This window comes from Gavia stellata, chromosome 25 (genome assembly GCF_030936135.1).
Source record: "Gavia stellata isolate bGavSte3 chromosome 25, bGavSte3.hap2, whole genome shotgun sequence".
In the NCBI taxonomy this organism is placed as follows: domain Eukaryota; kingdom Metazoa; phylum Chordata; class Aves; order Gaviiformes; family Gaviidae; genus Gavia; species Gavia stellata.
Window position 1 is genome coordinate 6771321 of NC_082618.1, and position 23211 is coordinate 6794531.

At 39.1% G+C, this 23211-nt stretch overlaps 1 protein-coding gene, 1 long non-coding RNA gene and 2 other non-coding genes across 4 annotated transcripts; all 4 read right to left on the reverse strand.

Moving 5' to 3' along the window:
* Positions 1 to 641: 641 nt before the first annotated feature.
* Positions 642 to 715, reverse strand: LOC132319229 (small nucleolar RNA SNORD65). Its single transcript, XR_009484479.1, has one exon. It is a non-coding gene; the product is annotated as a small nucleolar RNA SNORD65 (small nucleolar RNA).
* Positions 716 to 999: 284 nt separating this feature from the next.
* Positions 1000 to 2765, reverse strand: LOC132319178 (uncharacterized). The gene is made up of 4 exons (XR_009484467.1): positions 2699 to 2765; positions 1928 to 1951; positions 1332 to 1408; positions 1000 to 1060 (listed from the first exon to the last, which is right to left on the reverse strand). It is a non-coding gene; the product is annotated as an uncharacterized LOC132319178 (long non-coding RNA).
* Positions 1556 to 1630, reverse strand: LOC132319225 (small nucleolar RNA SNORD49). The gene has a single exon (XR_009484475.1). It is a non-coding gene; the product is annotated as a small nucleolar RNA SNORD49 (small nucleolar RNA).
* A 3009-nt stretch (positions 2766 to 5774) lies between the features above and the next one.
* NCBP3 (nuclear cap binding subunit 3) lies at positions 5775 to 23110 on the reverse strand. Its single transcript, XM_059829227.1, has 13 exons — positions 22958 to 23110; positions 21141 to 21206; positions 19399 to 19504; positions 18286 to 18411; positions 15786 to 15914; positions 13438 to 13511; positions 12414 to 12522; positions 11549 to 11648; positions 11109 to 11215; positions 9778 to 10063; positions 8801 to 8958; positions 7425 to 7589; positions 5775 to 6888 (listed from the first exon to the last, which is right to left on the reverse strand). The coding sequence occupies exons 1-13, from the start codon at positions 23108 to 23110 to the stop codon at positions 6653 to 6655; spliced, it is 1815 nt and encodes a 604-aa protein (XP_059685210.1). The 3' UTR covers positions 5775 to 6652.
* Positions 23111 to 23211: the final 101 nt, after the last annotated feature.

Below are 23211 nucleotides of genomic sequence, written 5' to 3' on the forward strand. Positions count from 1 at the left end.
GTAGCAGACTTTAAGAAAGGCTGAGGCCAAAATAATGATGAAATAGCAAGCCTAAAACAAGCTACAGAAATAGTTGCATTTGCTCTTCTTGCTGTTAGGGGTATTTAAGGCCTAATCTCTCCAGTAATTACAGCAGCAGCAATAGTATCACACTGTTTCAAGCAAGTAAATTTCCAAATACCAGACAGAATGCTTACACAACCAAAACCCATTTACATTATCCGCAGTAATTATACTGCAGTGTGTATACATCATACTGCAGTGTGTATACATCTACTTTATCATATTATAGCAAATTATAGGAGTGCTCAGCATGTTTATTAAAAATATGTTGCGTAACGGAAAGTCATTCCTTAATGCAGTGAAGTGACAAAACCAGAGCCAGTTGTTGGGGTTTTTTTGAGAGAGAATTTTAATACATGTATAAGCAAAAGAGTGTAACTGTTACTATTTCTTAACATCGTAGGGCAGAAAAATAGGTAGTCTTTACAAACGCTAGTCCCCAAGCTCACGCGCATGTTTTATCGGATTCCTTCTTCCTCAGACAAGATGTTTTCAGCATAAACACCTGTAATACAACAGCATAAATAAGTTAGCCATTCAACACTAAGTATTAACCCATTTGTTAATGTAAAGGATATCATCAGAACAACCTTTGCTCACCACCAGTCAATCTGCCGGTAATTCCAGCAATTTTTGGTTAGTTTCATCATATGATATCTTGAGGTAAATATATTTCTAGCAGAAGCAAGACCTTTATCCCTTGCTCTACAGTGCTGTCAGCAAAACCAGCGCAGAAGACAGCTGCTCTTATACGTTTACTGCCCATATTTTAGTCTCAAAGTATTTTTTGGCCTAGAACTTCATTAATTATACTTTTAGAGCTAAGAATACACAGAAATAGAAACATAGCCAATGAGAATGTTGTCACTAGGTAATGTTTCTGAGACTGTATCCAAAAAACATCACGTTCAACTAACAGCACACCAAATACTAAACTCACCCAGAAGAATTCTCCTGCTCTTGCTGTCTCACTGCCTTCCACAGGACTTGTGAAGATCTGTTAACATCAGTTGGTAGACATTAGTAACAATGAGTACATGGCAGCCGAGACCTACAAGCTATACCTAAACATAGTAATACCAGGAAATAAGTATCAGGTTTTAAATTTTGAGGAAGAGAGGAGGGAAAGCAGATTGATTCAAGCTAGGAAGTACAAACCGACAAAATATGCTTCTCGCATTTCTGGCAGCCTATAAAGCTCATTCATTCTCAACTTAGAGCTTTATACCAGGTGGAATCTATGTGGTCCAGTGAAATTCATCACTTACCTTCACATTAGGGCCATCTCCAAAGAGCGACCTGCTCCCACTCCTATTGTGTCACATTTATCCAGAAAGAGCAGGTTCTGCAGATAAAGTAAAACATATGGATGTGAAGCCATGTTAGGTATTACAAGAGCACTTTTCACAGAAAACATGTATAAATACAAGTCGCCCAAATAGTTCTAGAAAACAAATTTCTAGAACTCAAACTCTGCATGCATGTAGCTGTATTTCAGACAAATAAGAAGGTTATCGTCAGTTCTCGCATCTGACGGCACTTCCTATTCAGGGTTATCATCATCAACAGCCAACAACTTTTGTATTTCATTACTTAAAACACAGTAATTGTTTCATCTTGAACCAACAGTTGTACGTTTTCCCCTTTGTTTACAAAAGGCATTAGCTCTGTTAGCTTAATGGTACGTAAAATTAGTTTTAATTAGTTCTTAAATAATTAACTTGCTTTAAGGTGTAATTGTTACAGGTTATTTTCAACTAACCGTTCTGTATCTAACTGCTTTACATCATTAGCATGTAAGTAAAGGCCTGGAACTTTCTTAACAACTTTGCACACATTAGTACAAAATAAAACTTTAACTTACTCTTTACTTCAAGACATCTTTCTGCTGTGGGAATAAAAGCAAAAGAAGCATTATTACAATACTCTTCAGCATTCATTTTAGAAAATTATAAAGGTTTATCCAGGAAAAAACAAACCAAACCCAGAACCTCACTGCCAACAGTCTGCTTGTAATTCCACCCATGTTTGTGTTGGTATCATGAATCACTAAAATATTTATATCAGACATCTTTTAGTAGCCAACAATCCTCTCTGAAGTGTTTGCAGTCAGGAAACTGCAATCTCCCTTACACGGCTTGCCAGACTGCATTTACCAAAAGGGCAATTTTGAAATTGAAATTCCACCCAACTCCAATTCTCAGGTTGTAAAGTTCATCGCGCAGAAAGGGTCTGGCACATTTAACAACCAAAGAAGTGACCTGTTTGCTAACAACAGCGCCATAAAAATAAAAATCCATAGAAAGCATACGACTGCCAAGCACTAACCACAGAAGCGTTCCCTCCACAGCCCCCGCAGAGCTCTGAGCTCGGCAGGGCCCTGTCCCAGCGGTACGTGACGCTGTCAGCAGCAAGGGACCAGCCTGAAAGCAGCCAGGAGGCTCGTGAGGAGGAAGTACCCCGAAGGGGAACAGGCTTCACCCTCACAGCCTTTCACTGCAGCTCCACGAGCCAGCCACGGGCAGCAGCACCCCGCCTGCAGCTGGGGCAGCAACCAGCAGCAATACCCGGCGTTACCTCACACACACAGCAAGCTCCCGGGCCTCCCAACCCGGCCCGGCCCCTTTTCACTTACCGGGGAGCCGTTTCAGCAGCCCCAGCGTAGTTCTGGGCCTCCCCGCGGGGTCGCGGCGACCGGGAGCGCCCGGTGCCCGCCGCCATGGCCGGCCTGCGGGGACAAGAGGAGTCAGGCGCCACATGCTCCGAGGCCACACCCCCTCCCCTGCGCGCGGCACTCGGGCCGCACGTCACGAGCGGCGCGCCCCCCCGCCCCGAATGGTCGGGCCCAGCCCGAGCGGCCCTGGGGACAGGGAGGCACGGCGGACGCCACCACTGCCGGGAGGTGGGGGCCTTCCTCTCAGCTCCGTGGCGGGAAGGCACCCGCTAAAAGACAAGGGCATCTCGCTCCGCAAGCCGGGCCTCCGCCTCCTCCCTGCCCGCCTTACACAAGGCCCCACCGGCCCCAGCCCCGCGCAGGAGGCCCACACGCCTCACCTCACCCGCCGCTAGGCACGCAGGACGAAAGGGCGGGAAGAGCGGCGGCGGCCGCTTATGAAGGCTTGGGACGTACCACCCCGCGGCGGGGGGGCGGGCCGTGCCACTGCTCCAGCAAGCCGGGGGTGGGCCGAAGCGTCCGTTTCCTGCCGTGCGGCGCGGGAGGGAGCCGGGCCCTCGGGCTTCTCTCAGCCTCGCTGGGCCGGCAGGACCCTAATTTTAGGCACATCTCTACTCGTCTGAAAGCAGGAAAGTGGGTTCATTAAACTTGGGCTGGGACAGGCTACACCTCGAAGCAGGGACCCTCACTTCGCCCCCAGGAAGGCACAAGCCCCGCTGCGGGCAGCCAAGGGAGCACCCCCGGGCCCTTCACCAGCGAGCAGCACTGTCCTTCACGGTGTGTGTGCCAGCAACACTGGATAGGTCAGTCTGATTTCAGACCACTTCTATTTGAAATACAACAGCTGTTTAAATAAAAGTTCAATTATTTTCACATTATAATGTTATCTTGAACTGAAAATAAGGGGGGTTTTGCTTTCCGTTTTCTCTGTTAAGCACATTGACCATCATATCAAAAAAACCCCTCACTTTCAAGCCTCACCAACGCCACACGTTCAGAATCTGCCTGAGGACTGCTGCAGGCACAGAGCCCGTAGCCCCCACGACGATTTCTTTTGCACAATGTAACAGGCGCCTGAACCATTTACCAAAAAAATACCTTTTTAAAACAGCAAAAACTTCCTAGAAGAAAGACCAGGGTGGTCCTGTAACGAGACACCTAAAATTCAGAACTATTTTTTCCTCTCAGGCATAGATCGTCCAGCAAAAGCCAAAGCCAAACTTCTCCTTCTTGCAAATTTTCAACATAAGTTCATTTTAATAAAATACATAGGTTGCACATCTCAGTATTAGAACTTTAATTTCTGCATCAAATTCCTTGAAGGTAATAACATCTATGAGTTCAGTGAAAAATCAAGAACGCATCAGCTAAGAGCAAAACAGCTGACCACAAAGAGAAGGGGACTTCAACAAAATTCTCTATGCAAGCTCTCTCTAGGTCAAATGGATTTAAGTTAACCATGTTGAGGAAAAAGCATTCACTAAAGAGTCAGTGCTCATTTTTCATTATCAAAACCCAGCAGTTCATGTTCAGGTAACTAAGGAAGACCAAAGCTAGAATTCCTGACCACCAGCAAACACTTTTCAAGGCATCTCTGTACATCATCAAAAATCAAAACCAGGCAAACACTCAATTACCAAAAAACCTCTCTGTAAGTCCCTTCAACAGTAAACCTCTATTTTGTTGCAGCTAAGCTACCATGGCCTCATTAACACACATAACCCTCCCCCCAAACCATAAACACAACGGACACCAAATAACATGGAGGCATTTGTAAAGGCATATTTATGGCTACCTGGAAGACAGAACCAGTGTTAAGGACGACTCCTCCTCAAACGCAAGCTTTTGCCTCGCTCTTCTTGATGCCACACATCCATTAGTTCAGATCTTTTGTATCAGTTGAAGAGATTCTCTATTCCCATTCTGTCCTTCACCAGGCTCAAGTTATGAATATTTATGAAAAAATTACATAAGTTTATGAATATTTATGGCAACACAGTGGTTATCAGCAACGTTAACAGTAGAACACAACCAGCTGCTGAGCTTAAAAACATGCAAGGGTTCATAACAATGCAGAAGCCTGTCTTCATAGACCAGGTGCATGATTCATATCTACCATCTCCTTTCAGGAAAAAGAAAGGTCATAACGGATTCAAAGCAGTAATACAACACAAAGGTTTACTGGCAAAAAGACACTGGTTAAATAAATTTTATCAGGATCTTGAGAAACGGGTACGGTAGGGGTATGATTCCATCTGAAAGCTTTGGAAGGGATATTAATGAAAGCACACGTTAAATGCATTATTACAGTGATCAGACGTTGCAGTCATTTACTCTCAACAGTCCTTTTATGAGACATATTTATATATTCAATAATTAAATATAAAATCAAGGATGAGTGTCACAAAACAAGGAAATAATAGGGCTTGAAGCCCAGTCAGTCCCCAGATTACCCTTCTAGTCACTGTACCTTTCATTTTTACCTTTAATTTTACATGCTGCTATTCTTACACATCATAAAGCAATACGAAAAGTTAATTGCAGATTCCTTGCTTTTGTGAAGCCTCAAACCTACTTCAACTCAGTACAAAAATAGGGGGAAAAAAGATAAAACATTGTTTGTTAAAAAGCAGAAAGGGGAAGAGAGATTCATAGACATTTGGGACTGACAGAACCTAGGAAATAGGAACAATGCAAACAAATTTTCAGACTATCAAAATGTAGCAGACAATGTTTTTGCTACCTGTTCTGTTTACCAGAATGCGATGTGCTAGCATTATTCCTTATTTAGAATTATTGGCAATCAAAATAAATGCCATAGGCAACAAGAAGAAAAAATTGCAGTTGCACACGGATCAAACCTTTTTCCTACCTAGAGAGGGTATGCGGGTAAAAAAAGCTGAATGTAACAAGTCAACCATGTGCACATCCACATGTACTGTACAGTAAGAACATTCAAAAATATTGACATGAGACAGCAATCCTATAGTTTTCCTTTTCTCTTTCAGTTATATATACATATATAGTTAAACAGCACATAGGAAAACACCACTATAGCTTTCACCGTGGCCAACAGGAAAATTCTCACAAATATAAAAGTGTATGTTTTTAAATTGTTAGATTCCTTCAAAACATAATACAGATGAAATGAAAGAAATAGAATTTCTCACCATGTAACAAAAAAAAAAAATTAAACCCTCAGGAATTTACACAATTCTCAAACATTCAACTTCGCAGTCTTGAACATCTCAATCCCTGCTACAGCAGAACATAGCATCACCAAAATAAATGAGCAGAATTCCTTGAGAGCAGTGATGCTACTCGGATACTATGTGAAATTTCACTGTACTAAAACATGTAACTTAGTTTTACATTCAGTATTTTGGAGGAAGGGAACATGATAGTCCCTTCAGGCTTCATCCTTGCTGGCTGCCTACCCAGGAAGCATTATTGTTACTACTTCAAGAGGAAAGGAAAGGTGCTGGTAAGAGCCAGAAGGGCAAGGCAATGACACTCATTATGAAATGCCCTGTTCTTTGGATGAACTGTGTAAAATATTTTGTTAAAAGGCTCCATGTTAAAAATATTAAGAACAAAAAGGTCGTCTTAAAAATACAGAGCATTTCTGCCTCTTCTTTTAAGTTCAAAGCTTGGGGGAAAGTGTTTTGCTAGAATTAACTACAGGTTTGCTGTAATAAACATGTATGACAATGCCCTACATGACCCAGGGCCAACCACAGACTCCAGACAAACGTGATTGCTTTACGTTTCAAGTGGTATATCTCTATTTTTGTATAAAAGGAAGAGACACTTCTGGAACCTTCACTGCAGTCTTTGCCAGTGTCCAGCTTTTGGGCAAAGGAAATCTTGCCACACTGCAGAGTCACAATCTTGAGGAACAGAATGTAAAACCAATCATGATTCAGTGTCTGATCCAGAACTGCTTTCTCGGCTGATTTCAATTTGTAGAGATGGTAAATTATCCAATCGACTCTTTTTTTGCCGAGACTGTTCTTTTTCCTTAATGAGAGCACCCCAAACCCGCTGGAGCTCTGAATCATCTTCCTCTGGAGATGCCACAGAGTTTTCAGGTTTATCTGAAGTCTTTTCTTGTGTCTTCGGAGCAGACCCTAATCGGGTCCATAAATTACCTGATCAGATGAAAAACAAATATTTAAAAAAAAAAAGTCAGGACTAAGAGGAATTCTGGAGGAAGTTTGAAGAACTTAGTCTTAAATTCACTGCATGTCTTTAAACTCCTCGTACTACTCCCACCTTAATGTTTGGCACAGAACTTACTACGCTGTGAAGCAGTAGTTGAAATTAAAATACGGGAGGCTCAGCACAGTCCTGTCCACTGTTTCCCATTTGCAGAGAATGCTACACACAGGTCTGAAGTGCCATTGCATTCATGACACTTGGTTTAGTGCCCTGTTTTGACCACAGTTTTAAAGTAGTCCTCTACTTTTAAGCATATAAAAATATTGCTTATAAAAATACTCAGCTCAACCTACGTACATGTATTTAGATTTCAAATCTCTGAACAAACATCTGCTAAGAACAAACATCTGCTAATTCATCTCTAATTTCACTCAACTGAACATCCTTCATTATTTTCTCCTGAAATTTCTCTTATACTCTAAAATCAAAAGGCATTGCAGTATTACATTTTCTCCATAAAACTAACCTGACTTCTTCTCTCTGGTATCAGAGTAGAGGCCTTTTACATCTTGCTTGGGGATTCCTAACCGACTGTGTACATCTGATATTGGTTCTCGACGAGGAGCAGAGGTACTACTTGGAGGTTTAATTTCTGGAGAATGTGGTCTTTTTCCCAGTCTTTGCCGCACATCTAGGGATATTTTCAGTGATTAAAATGACAAAAATCATGTTGCATTTACTTTAGTTCTGCCAGCTAATTTTATGCTCATTGCACAATTTGAAGAACTTGAAACTAGACAGATTCTCTGGTTTTATCTTTTCTGCAGTCTTTTCATTAAGTCTTTCATACTCAGATTTCAGTCCTGGCAATGTCTGCAATAAAATTTATCCAGATTTCATTTTTCTTTTTTTTTTTTTTTTTGGCAATAAATTTGACATGTAATGTTTTCAGGTTGCACTATGCCCAGAAGATCAAAAAGTAAGTTATTCCACGGCTTGCTGCATTGCTATTTTAGCAGCACAGTGTGCATGTATCCTGCATGAGGTATGATTATACAAGAAATTGGCATGCCTTCAATGATTCTTTTCAGATAACAGACACCTTGCTTTAGAATTCTAATACTGCTTGATATTTTGCAGAATAAAATGAAAAACAGAATATAAGAATCCTAAATATATTGATACTTAACCCATGATACGTGTCTTACATTCTGAAGTTTGTCTGGTTTAGCTAGATATCCCTAGTCTTAAAGAGGGTTCGAACAAAAACATAAAGGCAAAGGAAGTTATAGGACAACTTGTCAGAGCCCCAAAAATGTTGCAGGGGGGTAAAATATACTAACATAACTTCTACATTACATCAATACAAAAAGTATCTTTCACTCATCAGTCAATAATCCTCTGAATACTACATATGTCAGAAGTAGCTGAAATTACACATACCTGAATCAAAAAGCAATAATTAAGACCAAAAATAAACCCTGCCAAGCGAAAAATACATCCATATTCATGTAATACATGTTATTTCATGTAAGCAGCTAGTGTTTCACATTTCATTTTGTACGTGACCCCCCCCACATGCTATGTTTCTCAGAGTCATACAGAATCTCTGCCTCAAGGAGTAAGCAAATAAAAAAGGGCAAAGTGGGGTGAAATAGAAACAGGCAAATAAGTCGGAAAAAAATAAACATCACTCTTTCACTCAAATGTACTTCATTTTTCCCCAAAGCAATCCCCAATTCAGTCTCTTAGCGAGGAAAAATTAACTGTATGGATAAAGAAACTGCTGCTGAACAGAATTCCCTCAGGTTTGTAAGCTGCGGTGGAGCGCAGATGTGAAATGAATATATCCATTTTAATGAGCCAGTCACAATTCTGCACAATGTAAGAGTTCAAAATTACCTGATTTTACAGTGCTGTTTGGCTGACGTGACCCAGTATTATTTTGACGTTTTTCTTCTAACAGTAGTCTTACATCTGCAACTTTCTCTGATGATCCTTTACTGCCAATCCGATTTTTGATGTTGCTGGTTGCTATGCTATCTGCTCGCATGGAATTCCTAAATAAAATAATAATAGATTTAACATCCCTTAAATGAAATTACATCTAGAACAGTTCTTAAGTCTTGTCGTATGTAAAATTACGTAATAGAAAACAGTAGTATCAGGATTTCTCTACTGAGAAACAGGGGTAAAAACATTTCTTAGAAGAGCACATGTTCCACTCAGAATCTTAAGTTTAGCAATAATCACATTAATACCTCAGTATCCATTTCAAGGCAGGTATTGAGTTTTTGACCCAGAGGCACAGCCTTAAGGAGACAATTCAGAGCAGATAAGCAACATCAGAATTGTTAAAGGACTTGACATTATAATGAAGTATAATCATACTACTGAAGGAATGCATGTTAAAGTTATTTTATTAATCTACAATATATGCGATTTTGGTTAATATGCCCATAATGAATGTAAATTCCTTTTTGTCATCAACACTAAAGGGCTGTTATTCTGAGAAAAGAGGAAGGCGTAAAAAAAAAAGAGGAGTTCTTTCTCCCTGGCCTAGCTATGAAGTGCAAGAAGTTAATTGTGCTTGCTTGCATAAATTTCTATTGATTCCACTTTGAGCTTCATTATTATCGATAAGGATGGTTACAGATATCTGCAAAGGAAGCTATTTTTAAAAAATGTTAATTGTAATTAAAAGCCTGTATCAGTGTTTTCAGTATTTTGTATTTATTTTTAAAATATCTACTACAAAATTACATTAAGAGTTGAAAAAGCAGCTTCAACAGTTTGTCTTTAAGCTTTGACAGCTCTGTCACTAATCAAAATTTAGAATGCCTCTTCACTGATAGTTTTAAAGAATACGAAACTTTTACCTAATATTTTTCAGTTGTGATTCCACCTCATCTGCATACATTGTCATTTTCATGCTCTTTTTGGGAGAGGGTGTTGATATCATTTTCAGTTCAAGATCATAGTCCATTTCATCAGAATCAGATGCACTAGCACTCGATCGTCTTGCTGCACTGCGGTCTCGGGACTGTTTGAAAGCTTGCAGTTCATCACGGTACTCTACTACAACCCTGTCATCTTCATCCATATCCTGATCTTCTTCCTCCTCTTCCTCCTCCTCAATAGGCTCCTCAGGAACATTTACTAAGCCTGTAACAAAACAAACCAATTCTGATAAACTGAAATTTATCACTCATATAAGGTACCTTAAAACCAAGGCAAAAAAAAAAAAAATCACTGTAATTAACGATCCACTACAAATGAGTAGTTCTCTAAGGCAGAGTATTCTAAGTGGAATCTATATTACAAAATAGCCTAAGTGGAAGAAAATCACCACAGGAGAAAAAAAGTCCATGGTGTTCAGTATCTCAGAAGCCTGCTCAAGCTGGACTGAATATATAAAGTACAACTGCCTCTTGTAGTAAGTGCAGTTCATACTTCCTGAACTAAGCATAACAATTCCTATGATCTTGTGGGCTTAATGTGACAACTGCTGGCTCCGCGATAATCCTTTCAAGTCCTGTAAGCACTAATGCCAAAAAGAACGCACCTATCATTAGCATGAATTTATCACATATACTGATTAAAATATAAATCAACAACTCAAATTTAGTCATCAGCAGTGTGCAAGCGTCTTTTCAGAAAGCAGTACGTTATCAACACGCAAAATCTTCCATGAGATTTGATACATCCATAGCTGTATTTTTAACAGGCCACTCATATGAAACTTTGACACTGTATTTGTCTCACATCACAGATTTTTACACCAATTATTTTTCTAATGCACACCCCCTACACCTTAGGGAGTAGATGAATATATTTGAGCCTAATTAATAGAATTTTCTATCTTTATTGTTCTACATCTAGAGCTTGCTTTTTCACAGAACGGAGGAATTGACATAGCAAGTATGACAAATTGCCAAGAAGTTTAAAGAAGTTATCTTTTTTTGCCCTTGATGCTATAGCCCCCGTGTCCTCTATCTGTAAAAGAAAAATATCACATAAAAAGTAGCAGCTGTTTTGGTAAGCCAATGAGCAGCGTGAAGTTTCTGCCTCAGTTGTTCCCTGGTTTTTTTTAAAGTACACTTCACTTTCACACACCGCAGGGGGTTATATGAGGCATTGTTTACGGTCCTTTCCAGCCCTCCATTCCCCAGTTGTGTTCTTACAGGGTCAACATAGTGGCATCAGTTACCTGAATGACGATGTTTATAAGGAGGAGTCAAGCCAACATCGTCCCCAATAAGCGTCCTTTTCTTTATCACATCCCGATGGATTCGACGTGAATGGTATCTTCGTTTCCTGAAACACCATAAAAAGAATGACATTCCTGTCACAGAAAAGGCATCGTGAATGAGCCATATTCAGTCCTGGATTAAGCATATGCAATTATCACTCACTTCAATAGCAGACATACATTTATGTCAGAGATTTGTTCTGAATGTTTCGAATATAAACATCCTTTATTTTCATGAGAAAATACTTCCCTTGCGAATTCATTGTCGCATTGCAAAAATCTTACTTACACATAAGCAGCACGTACATAAACCGAAAAGAAAATAAAAAAATCAAAACAGTTTTAGACTATCTTGTCCAATTACCTGCAACGTTCCAATTCCTCTGTCCAATACTCACCAAGAATTGCTAAGAATCCCCTTCATGCCTCCATAATTTGGATTGCCGTATTTCATGTAATACTGGCTTCGCCTTGCAGCTCCCAGCTCTTTTTTGTCATCTGAAAAAACATAAATTAAAGGAATATTTCCCTTTTAGAATACATCTTACAACACTAGCATAAAAATAAATAACCAACTAGTCAAAGACACAGAGAGTGGAAGTAAGACTGAACATGTCTTACAGATCAGCATTACTTCAATCTCCTTCATGAAGGACACAATTTTGCTGACACCTCTGAAATTTCTCCTACTACCACAGTTTAACTTGTGTCTAGAAACTTAATTCTAGGGAGACTGAATTTCTGCCTATCAGCTTAACAGAGCATTACATCCCACAGTAACTGCTGGAGGCTATACTTACCTTATTCATGACCTTTCTTTTCTTCATGGATGTGTCACTTCCCACATGGCCCAGAAATTATATGGATTTTCATTTTACTCATAAATATAATTTAATATTTCAACTGTATTTAGCAATAATAATTTCCACTAATACCTCATCGGCATCTCAAATGATTTTCATGTTTATAAAACATGAAATTTACCTCTGTGGAGAAGGGCATCACAAAACCTATTCTATGGTATTGGGAAGAACGCCCTGAGCCCAAGATAAAATTTTTATGTACAATAATTTTCATACAACTTGAACTGAATTTAATTCACACATTAAATGTGGATTTATTGCAAAATCTTAATACCTAATGATTAGCAAAAAACCTAACAATTTTGCAAATTAAAATTAGGTACTTCAAGTCATTAATTAGTCAACAAGTAAGACTACAACAAGCGATTAGTTCATTATGCTTGTTAAGCTGTTCATTTACCTTTAGTAGCAAATCTCATGAATAGCTTGTTTCCTTTAGCCAGTTTATTGGCAGGGCGAAGATCATTACGCAGGAGAGAATCCTCTTCTACCTGGGAGAGGGCATCCAACTTTGGGGGGCAAAAAAGGTATTTTGGACTCAAAAATAAAATTACTGTTGAACAAAAATGGATTGCTTACAGAGAAGCAATCAAGTGATTATTAAGAAAGTTACTTTTCAAATAATGTTCAAGTGAACTCTGCTTTTTTTTTCTTGACAAACTAATGTGAATTTTTAAAGTAATTTGCCCTGAAGATTTAAAATATTTCCTTCTCTTCCTTCATAACATTATCTCAGATTATTAAAATTATTCAGATTATTCAAATTTTCAAATGACACTATACTACTGACTGAAATGCAGAAAATAAATAGCACAAGTTGGACACTGAAAAACAACTATTTGATTTCTTTGCATGTTTCATATCTGAATGGTTTTACTAACAGGTTCTCATGCCCTCACGCAATGACTAAAAAGCTTTTTTTTTAATTTATATCTGCTCTATAGAAACTAAAATTCAGACTTCCATGATGTTTGAGTGTTCACTGAGCCATTCCTAAAGAAAATACTAATCACAGCTATTATATACTGAGCCAGTGAAGATTAAATTACTTACAAAACATCAATGCGCATGCTGATTCCCACACATATCTATGGACAACCTAAATCCCATTTGTCTCTTTAAGCACTGCCTTCACTGCTGAAAGGCCATTGCCTTCCATTATTGTTCTTTCATTGCCTCCTCTCAGCAGAAAAAAGCAGCCAGGCTAGCTCTTACATGCTGTATGCCCTAGCACTCTTCAAAATCGACTTTCACAAAACACCAACAGCATATCTGCACTTCCTGTCATTTCCCCATCTAATTTACTTTGATAATTAAATTGTGAATTGTAAATATGTATGGTTAAAACTATAATATTATGAAGCCTTTACACCAGTCAGAGCAAAACTTCCAGAATAGTGTTTTCACTTTCCTTCTGTACTGACCTCAACATCACTTGGATTGTCATCCTCAACCTCGCCTTCTTCTGTCTCATCATCAGAACTTTCCTCCTGTTTTTCTAAGAAGGAAAATAATTGGGGAAAAAAAATAACCTCCATTTTAGCGTGTCAGTCACATTTGATTATTATTACCTATGTTCTCTGAAATCAAACTGAAGGTGTTATCCTTTCTTCTACGCAGCCTAGAGAATAATCAAAACAGTAAACATCTACAGAAATTTGAAGCACGCATGAGCACAGAATAACATTAACTAGACAGCCTCTGTGCAGATAACTGCCTGCAGCAGCACACACGGATTATTAATTTAATTCTTTGAAAGCAAATGAAATTGCACAGCATTTCAGGGTATGACAGAGATCAGCAAGGCCAAGACTGTAAAAGCCATATAAAAGCCTATTTCCTTCAGCCTCCCTTTAAAATGCTGCAAGTACCTACAAGTATCCAATACAAACAATGTAAAACAGGTTATTATTCAAAAGCTTAGAAGTTTTGAGAGAGAGAAAAAAAATCTTAGTCATTTAATTTTTAAGTGAAATAACTAACAGAAGAGCGCACGCTTCCAGAACTATTAAATGTATGAGATGCTTGCACAGATTTTTCAGGGTTGTTTTTAGCTCAGAGTAAGAAAATTGATATTGGAATTCTTCTTTCAAACAGTCCTCCAAAAAAAGTAGCAAATATGGCCAATTATCAACATATACCAGTAACATTTGCAAAGATCTCAAAGTACTTCATAGACATAAGACTAAAAAAAGTATTTCAGAGTTCCTGATCTTAATCTCATCCAACAATATACTTGAAAACTTAAAATAGAGAGCAGCAGCTGTTCAAAAGATCCTGAAAATATACCCAAGTTCAAAGAAAAGAGTAAAGCACAATTAACCAAACTGAAACCAAAGAGAGAATTTAGGTAAACAAATGAGCCAAATTCAAACCCGAATAATTAAGTTCCATCAGGGACGGCATTCAAGCACTTTTTTCCTCCCAAATGATAAGCTTCTCACAGTAAAGTCTAGTCTCTTGCTTCCCTAAATGTCTAAATAGCCCTCAAATTCCTATCTAAAAAAGGAATGCAACTAAACCAGATCACTCCTGTGTATCTGTATGCACCTCACACCTTAAGATGTAATTGAACAGTTTGTACTTTATCTAATATCCCACTTTTCCAGAAGAACAGGTGAATAAGTTTATATAGGAGTAATTTAGATGAGAGTTGATATTTTGAGATGTGGTGTAATGATGATGTAATACGTAATTTGTAGCTATCAAGATTAAAGTCATATATTTATGCTCCATTTATACAAGAGAGTCACTAATCTCCAGAATCTTCATAACAAGTCTTACTTGAAGCATTATCAACATTTGACCAAAAATTAAAGTCACATGGATGGTTGAGGAGCCACTGTATTGTGGAGAAAAGCAATAAGAAGAAAAAGGGATGAGTTAGAAGGATCCACAAGTTTAACAAAGCCCTAAACCCCAAACATTCTAGAAAGGCTTTTGGTAGCACTGCAAATACCTAATAGAGAGATTGGCTACTTGCATTTTGTTCATACAGCATGGTTAGACAAAACCTATGGAAGAGTTAATAAATACTGCATCTCTCTGCTTCGTACCATGTGGTACAGTACTTTGAACCACAGCAATTTATCACACCAGCCTAACAGCAAAACTGTCCTAAGGTAGCAAAAGCCTGATTTTTAATTTACACCCATAAAAGTAAAATAAATCTACAATTAAGGCATTCAGGTACCAGATTTATCACAACATTAAGATGTACTTTCACCGCTTTGCTCTTTTATAACTGACCTTTCAGTGTGCTTCTTTCTTGAAAGTAAAATGGCGATATTTAGAGATGATACACAGTGGTGAAGTGATACAATGTCACATCAGTGTGAAGGATATACTTAAAGGATGGTGGTGTATCAAGAAAGGAATCAACTGTGGTATTTCAAAAATAGGACATTTTCTTACACCTGCTTTTTCCACACTTAGAATCCATCCTTTTACTGCCTTTGTACGCACATGACACAGACTTATTTCTGTGCAACATGTACCACTATAAATATTGTATCTGAATATGACCCTACATCTAACATGTTCAGTATTGACTGAATTACTGCTTTTGGTCTAGCTCCAACCCACCTTTTAAGAAGCAGCTTCTTCAAAAGGTTTCCAAGATGAAAGCCTTTTTTAAAGCGGCAGAATACATTTACCTGAAACTATATGATAGAAGCTCCTTCAGTAATTTAGATTATGCAGTACCCAAGCACAAGTTTAAAGTTTCATTGATTTAACCAGATGATGTCTATATAAGCATATCTCAATCTACCTTTCTTGGTTTTTTCAGCTGTCTTCTCCTCATTGTTTTCTCTGCTTTTTGTTTTCTCTTGATCAGGCAAGGAACTCATATTTATTAGAGCCCGTGTTGCTGTTACTTCATCAAGCCAGACCACATTACCTATGACATATATAAACACACACAAAAACAAAATGCAGTTTGTATAATCAAGCAGTCACATACACTGCCTTACTGGAGGGAAATTACTAACAAAAGTTCAGAAACGTTCTTGTATAGTGACACGACAAAAAAGTAATCAGATATACCCCTTGCAGGGAAAGTCATATTTTTTAACACGCTTGATAAGCTGGGACACACACAACTTTCATCACATTACAACAAACACACACAACAACTGATCAAAACCAAAATCACTGAATTGCACAACCATATATATTAAGAGACTGCTTCCCGGGCACAGCAAATTAGGATATTGAATAAGGGTCACTGTATTTCATGAATGCGTGAAATTTCATTCATTTCATGACATGAATGTATGTCATGAGTCACACAAATGCAATTAAGGGGCAGGGGAAGAAAGAAGCCTTGATTTTTTTTTTCCCCTTTGGCAATTTAACAGAACCTTGGACCTTACTGCAGAATTCTGTTAATCTTTTCCAAAAAGCAGGAAAATAGGGGAAAACAGGAGAGACTGCTCAAGCACTTTGCACAGATTATAGTGTACACAGGTTAACAATATGATTCAGTACATGCCTCATACGGGCCTTAAGTATCAGCAGATGGTACTAAAATACAACTTACTAAGCCAATTAAAAGTATTCATACATGTCAAAACTGAAAGAGCTAAAACTGCTTAGAAACAGGTTTTGAACAAAAGGTTTCTGCACGGATGCATTCATACAAATACAGCAACAAATGTCATTTACTGCTCTGCCATTAAGCAGAGTGTATTCAGATATCAAGAAAACTATACAGTATCCCAAAAAAAAAGATTCTCTCTTAAATTACTTGAACAGACAAGATCTACAAGGTGAAGAACACCCAGGTACTAACTTCAGTGACTGGCTAATAACTTTTCATTTATGTATGCCTACCCGCTCTTCACATCTCCAAATTTTCAAAGCCTTTATCATTCTATATTCATCAGTGTGAAACACAGAACACTGTCTAAATTCACCTTTGCACTAAGACACCTTGAGATGTAATTCAGTTGGAAATGTTAAAATTTTTGCCATGCTGCGACACAAACCTATGCTGAAAAGACAATGCTTTTTCTTGATAATTTCACCAAGTGTAGTTGGCATGCTAACTCAGATAGAGCATGAAAATTAATCGCTAATAAGATGTATTTTAACTATAATGGGGTGAAGTATTGTTACGACTCTGAAGCCTGCATTTTTGCACTGCAAGTTCACTCTGGTTCCACGCTTAAATTTACTCATGTAGCATTTAAGAAAAAGGATAATCAGACAATCTTAGAAATGCAGCCTCAGATACAGAGTTAAGCTGTGCACTTACTAGCTTATGCACCACCATGGGTTCATCTAGCAGCTCTTTACTGCAATTGTCCACCCAGGGTGCACTGCGTTTCAAATTTTCTGTCAGCTTGTGGCAGTATATCAAGCTGTCATACACAGTGACTTCAAGGTTACCAATATGTTTTAGCATACCATGTCTTTTGTCTTGTACTGGAACTAATTCCTTCAGGGTCATTCCAGGGAACCACGCTACTAATTCTCAGGTCTCAGCCACGCTTGTCAATAAACCAGTTTTCAGCAATCCAAATCCAACTGGGAAACCTGCACTGTCTCCTACTTCTTTTTATATGATTTCAGTTACAGGGTTTCTAGCCACATGACAATCTCAGAATCTTCCAGTTCCATGACCCAGCGCCCAACTGTAGCAAAGAGCTCTTGTACAGTCTTTAGTATCACTGAAGAAAGCATGACTGTCAACAACTTTGTATCTTTCTGGCAATCTCACTGCATAGTTATTCCCCAAAACAGCCCTTGCAATGTAAATTTACATTCCTTTTCCAATCTATGTAAATGACATTCAGCTGCTACCTTCTTCCACCCAGTAATTTCTCCTTGAGAATGCACTAAGCAAATATGGCAATAGGTCTGCTCCTTTGCAGCACAAAACCACACCAACCTGCCTAACTGCACACAGCTCAATAATCTTCTCTCAGAATGTCTTATTTTTTGACACTCACAAGCAAGTATATTATTTATGTCAAGATGTAAGCAGTACAAAATTTTAAACCTTTTTCTTTTTCCACTTAGAGACCTGCAAGTTATTCTATGCTCTCTCTTTCCTGTAATAAATACTCAACCAGATACCAGGCTTGATTTTCACCATATGCTATTAATTCTTTCCTTCTAAATCTCTCTTGACTAAGGCAAATGACAGGGAAACTGAGACAGACAAAGATTGGTGACTTTGAAAGCCACAAAGACATCCGAAGTACAGCTATGACGAATATTAAAAAAAGAGTAAGAATTACGGACAAAAGACTCCATTTACTTACATGAGGTATCATCCAACCACTCAATATGAGCAGGAGGATACTCTTTGAAATAGGCAAAGATGTCCTGTGTACTCATCTCATCCACCCCACAAATGTAAATTGTGTCCAGTCTCACTTTAGGAATGGCTATAAAGAGGAAGAGATACAAAACTGGCACTTATTTCTATAGAGCAAGCTTTTATATTAGTAATGTATGGGTTTATAAAGCAAACATATTAAATAAGCTAAAGGGAAGCTAATTAAAGCAAAGTATGATGTACACCATTCTAAAACACCATAACTTGAATTATTATTCCACAATGCAAAACTTTAATAAATTGAGAATTAAAAAGAGGTAACATTACAAGCATTAGTAGATGCATACTGCAGATAGATACTGCATAGCAATCAAACTGCCTTAAAAACTTTTTTTTTTAAATGCTGCCAAAGTACTACCATTAAGTACTGTAGAGCCAGAATACTAACGAGGCCTGTGACCAGGACGTGTACAAAGCACTTCCATTGTATCATCTCATGGAGAGCTGTTATAGGCCACAGCTTAGGGCGTCCAAGCTGCCAGTTGGAAAAAAAGCCTTGAGAACTAACTGGATGCCAAAAGCACCAATCTGTTGGGCACACACCTCCCAGCTGATCTGCTTATATTCCAACGTGCCCAGTGTGCCATGTAAGAGCACGTGTGCAACCAGTGCAGCTTCACTGTGCGTACAGCACAGAATCCGATCTCACTGTGCATGGGACACAGAATCCTCCACTCATACACAGTGCTCAAGGTCTTTTCAAAGAATTTAAAGATTCTTAAAGCAGCAGTGATCCAGAAGATGAATCTTGGACATGTAGCACTAGCTGCTGTTGCCAAACAGTAAATAAGGTTACACAAAAAATGTTTTCTTCTTTCTGGGATTGGTAAAACAAGGAGAGAAATGATAACTGTGAAGTAGTTTAAAAAGTTACGACATTAAAACAAAAATGTGGCAAAAAAAAAAAAGTTATTTCTTTTGGCAATGATCTGGGAGAGCCTCTGGGATGCAGGAAACATAGGATAAATCAAGTAAAGGAACTGTGAGGAAGTAAACAAAGGGAATTTTTCTTCTTGACGGTTGGATAAACTCGTACCTTTCTTCATCATGTCCCGATCCAGCGCCACATTCCTTTGGGCGAGATTCACTTCAGCTCGAAAATGAAAGCGTTTTGCTCTTTGTTCCTTTTTCTCAATTGCTTCCTGCAAAATGCCAAACAATGCAGTCAAAACAGGAATCACAGCAGCATTCCCCAACAAGATATTTAAAATAAAATTTACCAGACAGCAACAATCTATATTAATAATGCTGTTAACTCTGAAGAGAACTGTATGTTTCAGAATACAGAATTAATTCACTGAAAAATTTCTGTGCTACGTAATAGTTTTAATGCAGGTCCAGTAACATAATGGGAATCAAGATGCATGGAAAACAAGCCGTCTCAGACAATGCTCAGTCTCCATGATGGAACAGTAACATAATCTTTTCCTTCCTAACAAATGCACAGAGGCTGTGGAAAAAAAAAAAAAAAAAAACCTCTCTTAAAACAAGCATTTCTACCACCTGGAAAATTTGTCTTTTAAGAGATTTTTCCCTATCTTTCTTTTAAATATGTACAAAATATGTACAAAAAGGTAAACTTGTCTCACTGATCATGAATTTACCAACACTAGCTGGAGTGCTGACTGCAGAGATTTTATTTAAAAGCAGCCTGAATTGCCAGTCTAAGTAGCTCATGAGCAACAGCTTACGTTCACCTTGTGCAATTTTTGAAACTGAGAAGCTCCTTATTCTACAGAACTTATTAGGAAGCATTATAGATTTTTGGACCTTACTAACCAAAGTCAGACTTGGAACACAAACTGCCACCAATGATACCCAAATAAACATGGGCTTTTTACTGGTTTTTAAAAGATTGCCAAACATCTTTGACCACATTTCTTAAAGTTTTTCAGAGTTGCATCATTAAGAACATAACAAAAGATGACAGCTTTCCCCCAACTAGGGGAACTTCAAATTCTTTAACAAACTGCAATACACACAAGCCAGATACTGAAGCCAAAAAAGCTGATTTTCAGTCTTCATCTAGAATCCTTTTCGTGCTCTTTGATAAGCACAATCTCCTGAGCTTCACTAATGAAAAATGGGAATAAACATCATTTGTCAACATACTGTTGTGGTGGGGATTTGTATTTGTTAGAACATGTAAAATTGTATCAGTCCTATAAAGTATATGACTAAATGCTTTTTCTCCACTACCAAATGCTAGATATAGTGGTCAATTGTACAATATGAAATAACAGCCAATTCGATATTAAATGTACAGAGATGAGCTGTAGGATTAAGTTTCCACAGAATTATGTAACTTTAAGTTATTTAAATGCAACAACTGTTCACATTCTTCAAACTATGTCTTAAATAATTAAACAATAAGATGCCCTTGGAAGATACAAGGCAATGAAACTGGATTTTCCTGCCAAGCACTTGTTCTTCCTTCTGTCACTCACTTAATAGGAAAACCTGCAGCTGACTTGTCTCAAAGTGCTTTGTTTTGCAATTTTGAGTGGCACCAAGGCACTTTCAACAGAAACATTTTCAGGTTTGTGCACACACATTTTTGTAATTTAACAATGCTAATTCTCACAGTTTACAAGAGATATCAGGTCCTGATGCAGGCCACAACCAACAAAAGGAGAATTACCTAGTTGTTGAAAAATGCCACCTATCTGAACATGAGGCTAAGCTTCGGTGTGTGTTGGGGAAGAAATAAATGAAACTGTCCCTCCTTTCCAGTAGCAATAATTAGAATATGTTGAAGAACCATAGCACAAAAATTACCTTGGACGTTACATCTATTCCAGTAATGAAACTTCCAGCTTTGTTTTCATATCTCCTACTAGTGTCCTGAAACAAAGAAAAATGATGATGAAATCTCAATGAACGCTGAAAGCAACATACTTGCTATGCTGAAAAAAAGTCTGGCCAGTTCTACAAGAAATACATCCTCTTTCCCTTGATCCTTACTCCAAGCTACATCCCTTGATAGACAGGTACACAAGCAACAACTCTTACTGATGTCAGTGAAAGTAGAAGCATATGAGCTGAACCAAACTTCCTTTACTATAACGATTCTTTTCTTTGGCAAAATTTAGTTTCTGTGTCTGCTGCTGCTATGGTTTTTACTTACTCTCCCTCAGCAGTACAGAGGAAGTCATCAAACAGCTTTCCCAACTAAAATTTCCACAATTTTGGTTTCAGGTATAATTTCCTTGTAAAACATGAACAGATTTAACAGTTACACCTGTATCCTGAAGTGTCAATTTGCAACTTTTAGTCTCAAAAGTCAGAACACCAAGCCATATCCACAATTAAACAAATAACTTTTACCCCTATTCCTATCAATATTTCAAACTCCACTTCCAAGTACCAGCAAGATGAAGCATTACTGCTTTGATACAACCCTCCAGATAAAGGGTGAAAATGGAGAATGATGCGGAAAAAAAAAAATTACAAGTTTCATTTCCATCAATCAGGACTGCTGAATTCACAAGACTGCACTAAACCACACTGACCCTGGACCAATGACCCAATTCTGACCCTTCCATGGTTTGCATATGTAAAAATGGCACCTCTTCATTCTGGCACCCTCAGGACCATCACCTGGCAAAAGCCTGGAGCTGGAAGAACACATCTTGCTTTCTCTAGGGATAAATGTGTTGTTTACACTTGTGCTGCAATAATGATTTTGGCTAAAGGACTTTTTCTAGAAAGTAGGCCAGTTTCAGTTTAGAAATACCAAAGTACACATAATCTAACTGCTTTTCTTAGTAACAGTGTCAAAGTTTCTTTAAAGCTGCCAAATGTTTAGCGTTATTAAAAAGAAAAAGCAAAATAAGCATTATTTTTAAAGTTAAAGACCCCTACTGTCTAAGGCTGACGCATAAGAGCACAAGGAAATACAGTAGGGTGCTGTCTGTTAGGCCACATATTTGGGAGAAGCTCAAGCACGTTGGTAAATCAGCTAATTAGAGATTAGTTTCTGCAGTAATTTCCACACAGTTTTGAGAGCAAAAGACTACTTAGGAGGTTAGAAGAACTCTGACCCATTTTTATGTATTAAACCTGATCCTACTAAAACTTATACAGGAACAATTAGCAAAAATGATGAAGTGGAAAGGAAAAAAAAAAAAGAAAACCATCAGAGCCCACATCCCCAGCACCTCCAGCTCGGTTCTCCCACAGTCACCTCCCTGCTCCAGGTATCCCCTGTATTTCTTGCATCAAGCACTCCTTTTACACCCTCCCACCCACAGCCTACAGTCCATCACTACACCCCAAATCCTCCTCCTCACCACCCCACCACCTCCTTTACTCCCTCGCTCCCAAACACATCCTGGCCGCTCCCTCTTATAATTAGCCCCCAAACTCCCCTCAGACACCCCTAAGCCCCCTCATGGCCCCACTCCCCGCTCCTCCTCATGCACCTCCCACCCCATGTCGCCCCTTTTCCCACCAGGGCACCTCCAATTGCCCTTACAGACCCCCGCCGATCCCCCCCGCCACCCTCAACCCCCTCTACCTACCCTGCCCCCCCCCCCCCAGGAGCTGGTCGCTCCTTGTCCCCCCTGCCCGTGACCCCACCGCACGCCCCTCACCGGAATGAGCTCCCGGAGCGAGCGCCTCACAGGGATGGTCTCCAGCTCGCCCTCTTCCACTTCCATAGGCTCAGGCTCCGGGCCGCGGGGCTCCGCCGTTGTAGCCGTTGCCTCCGCCTTCACCGAGATCCGCAGGCCCCGCACGGCCGCCATGGCTCCGCCAGGCCCGCCCTCCGCCCGGCCAGCGAGACGGCACCGCCGCGGCACAGAGCGCCGCCGCCCAGAACCACCACCGAGACGTCAGGGCGGATAGA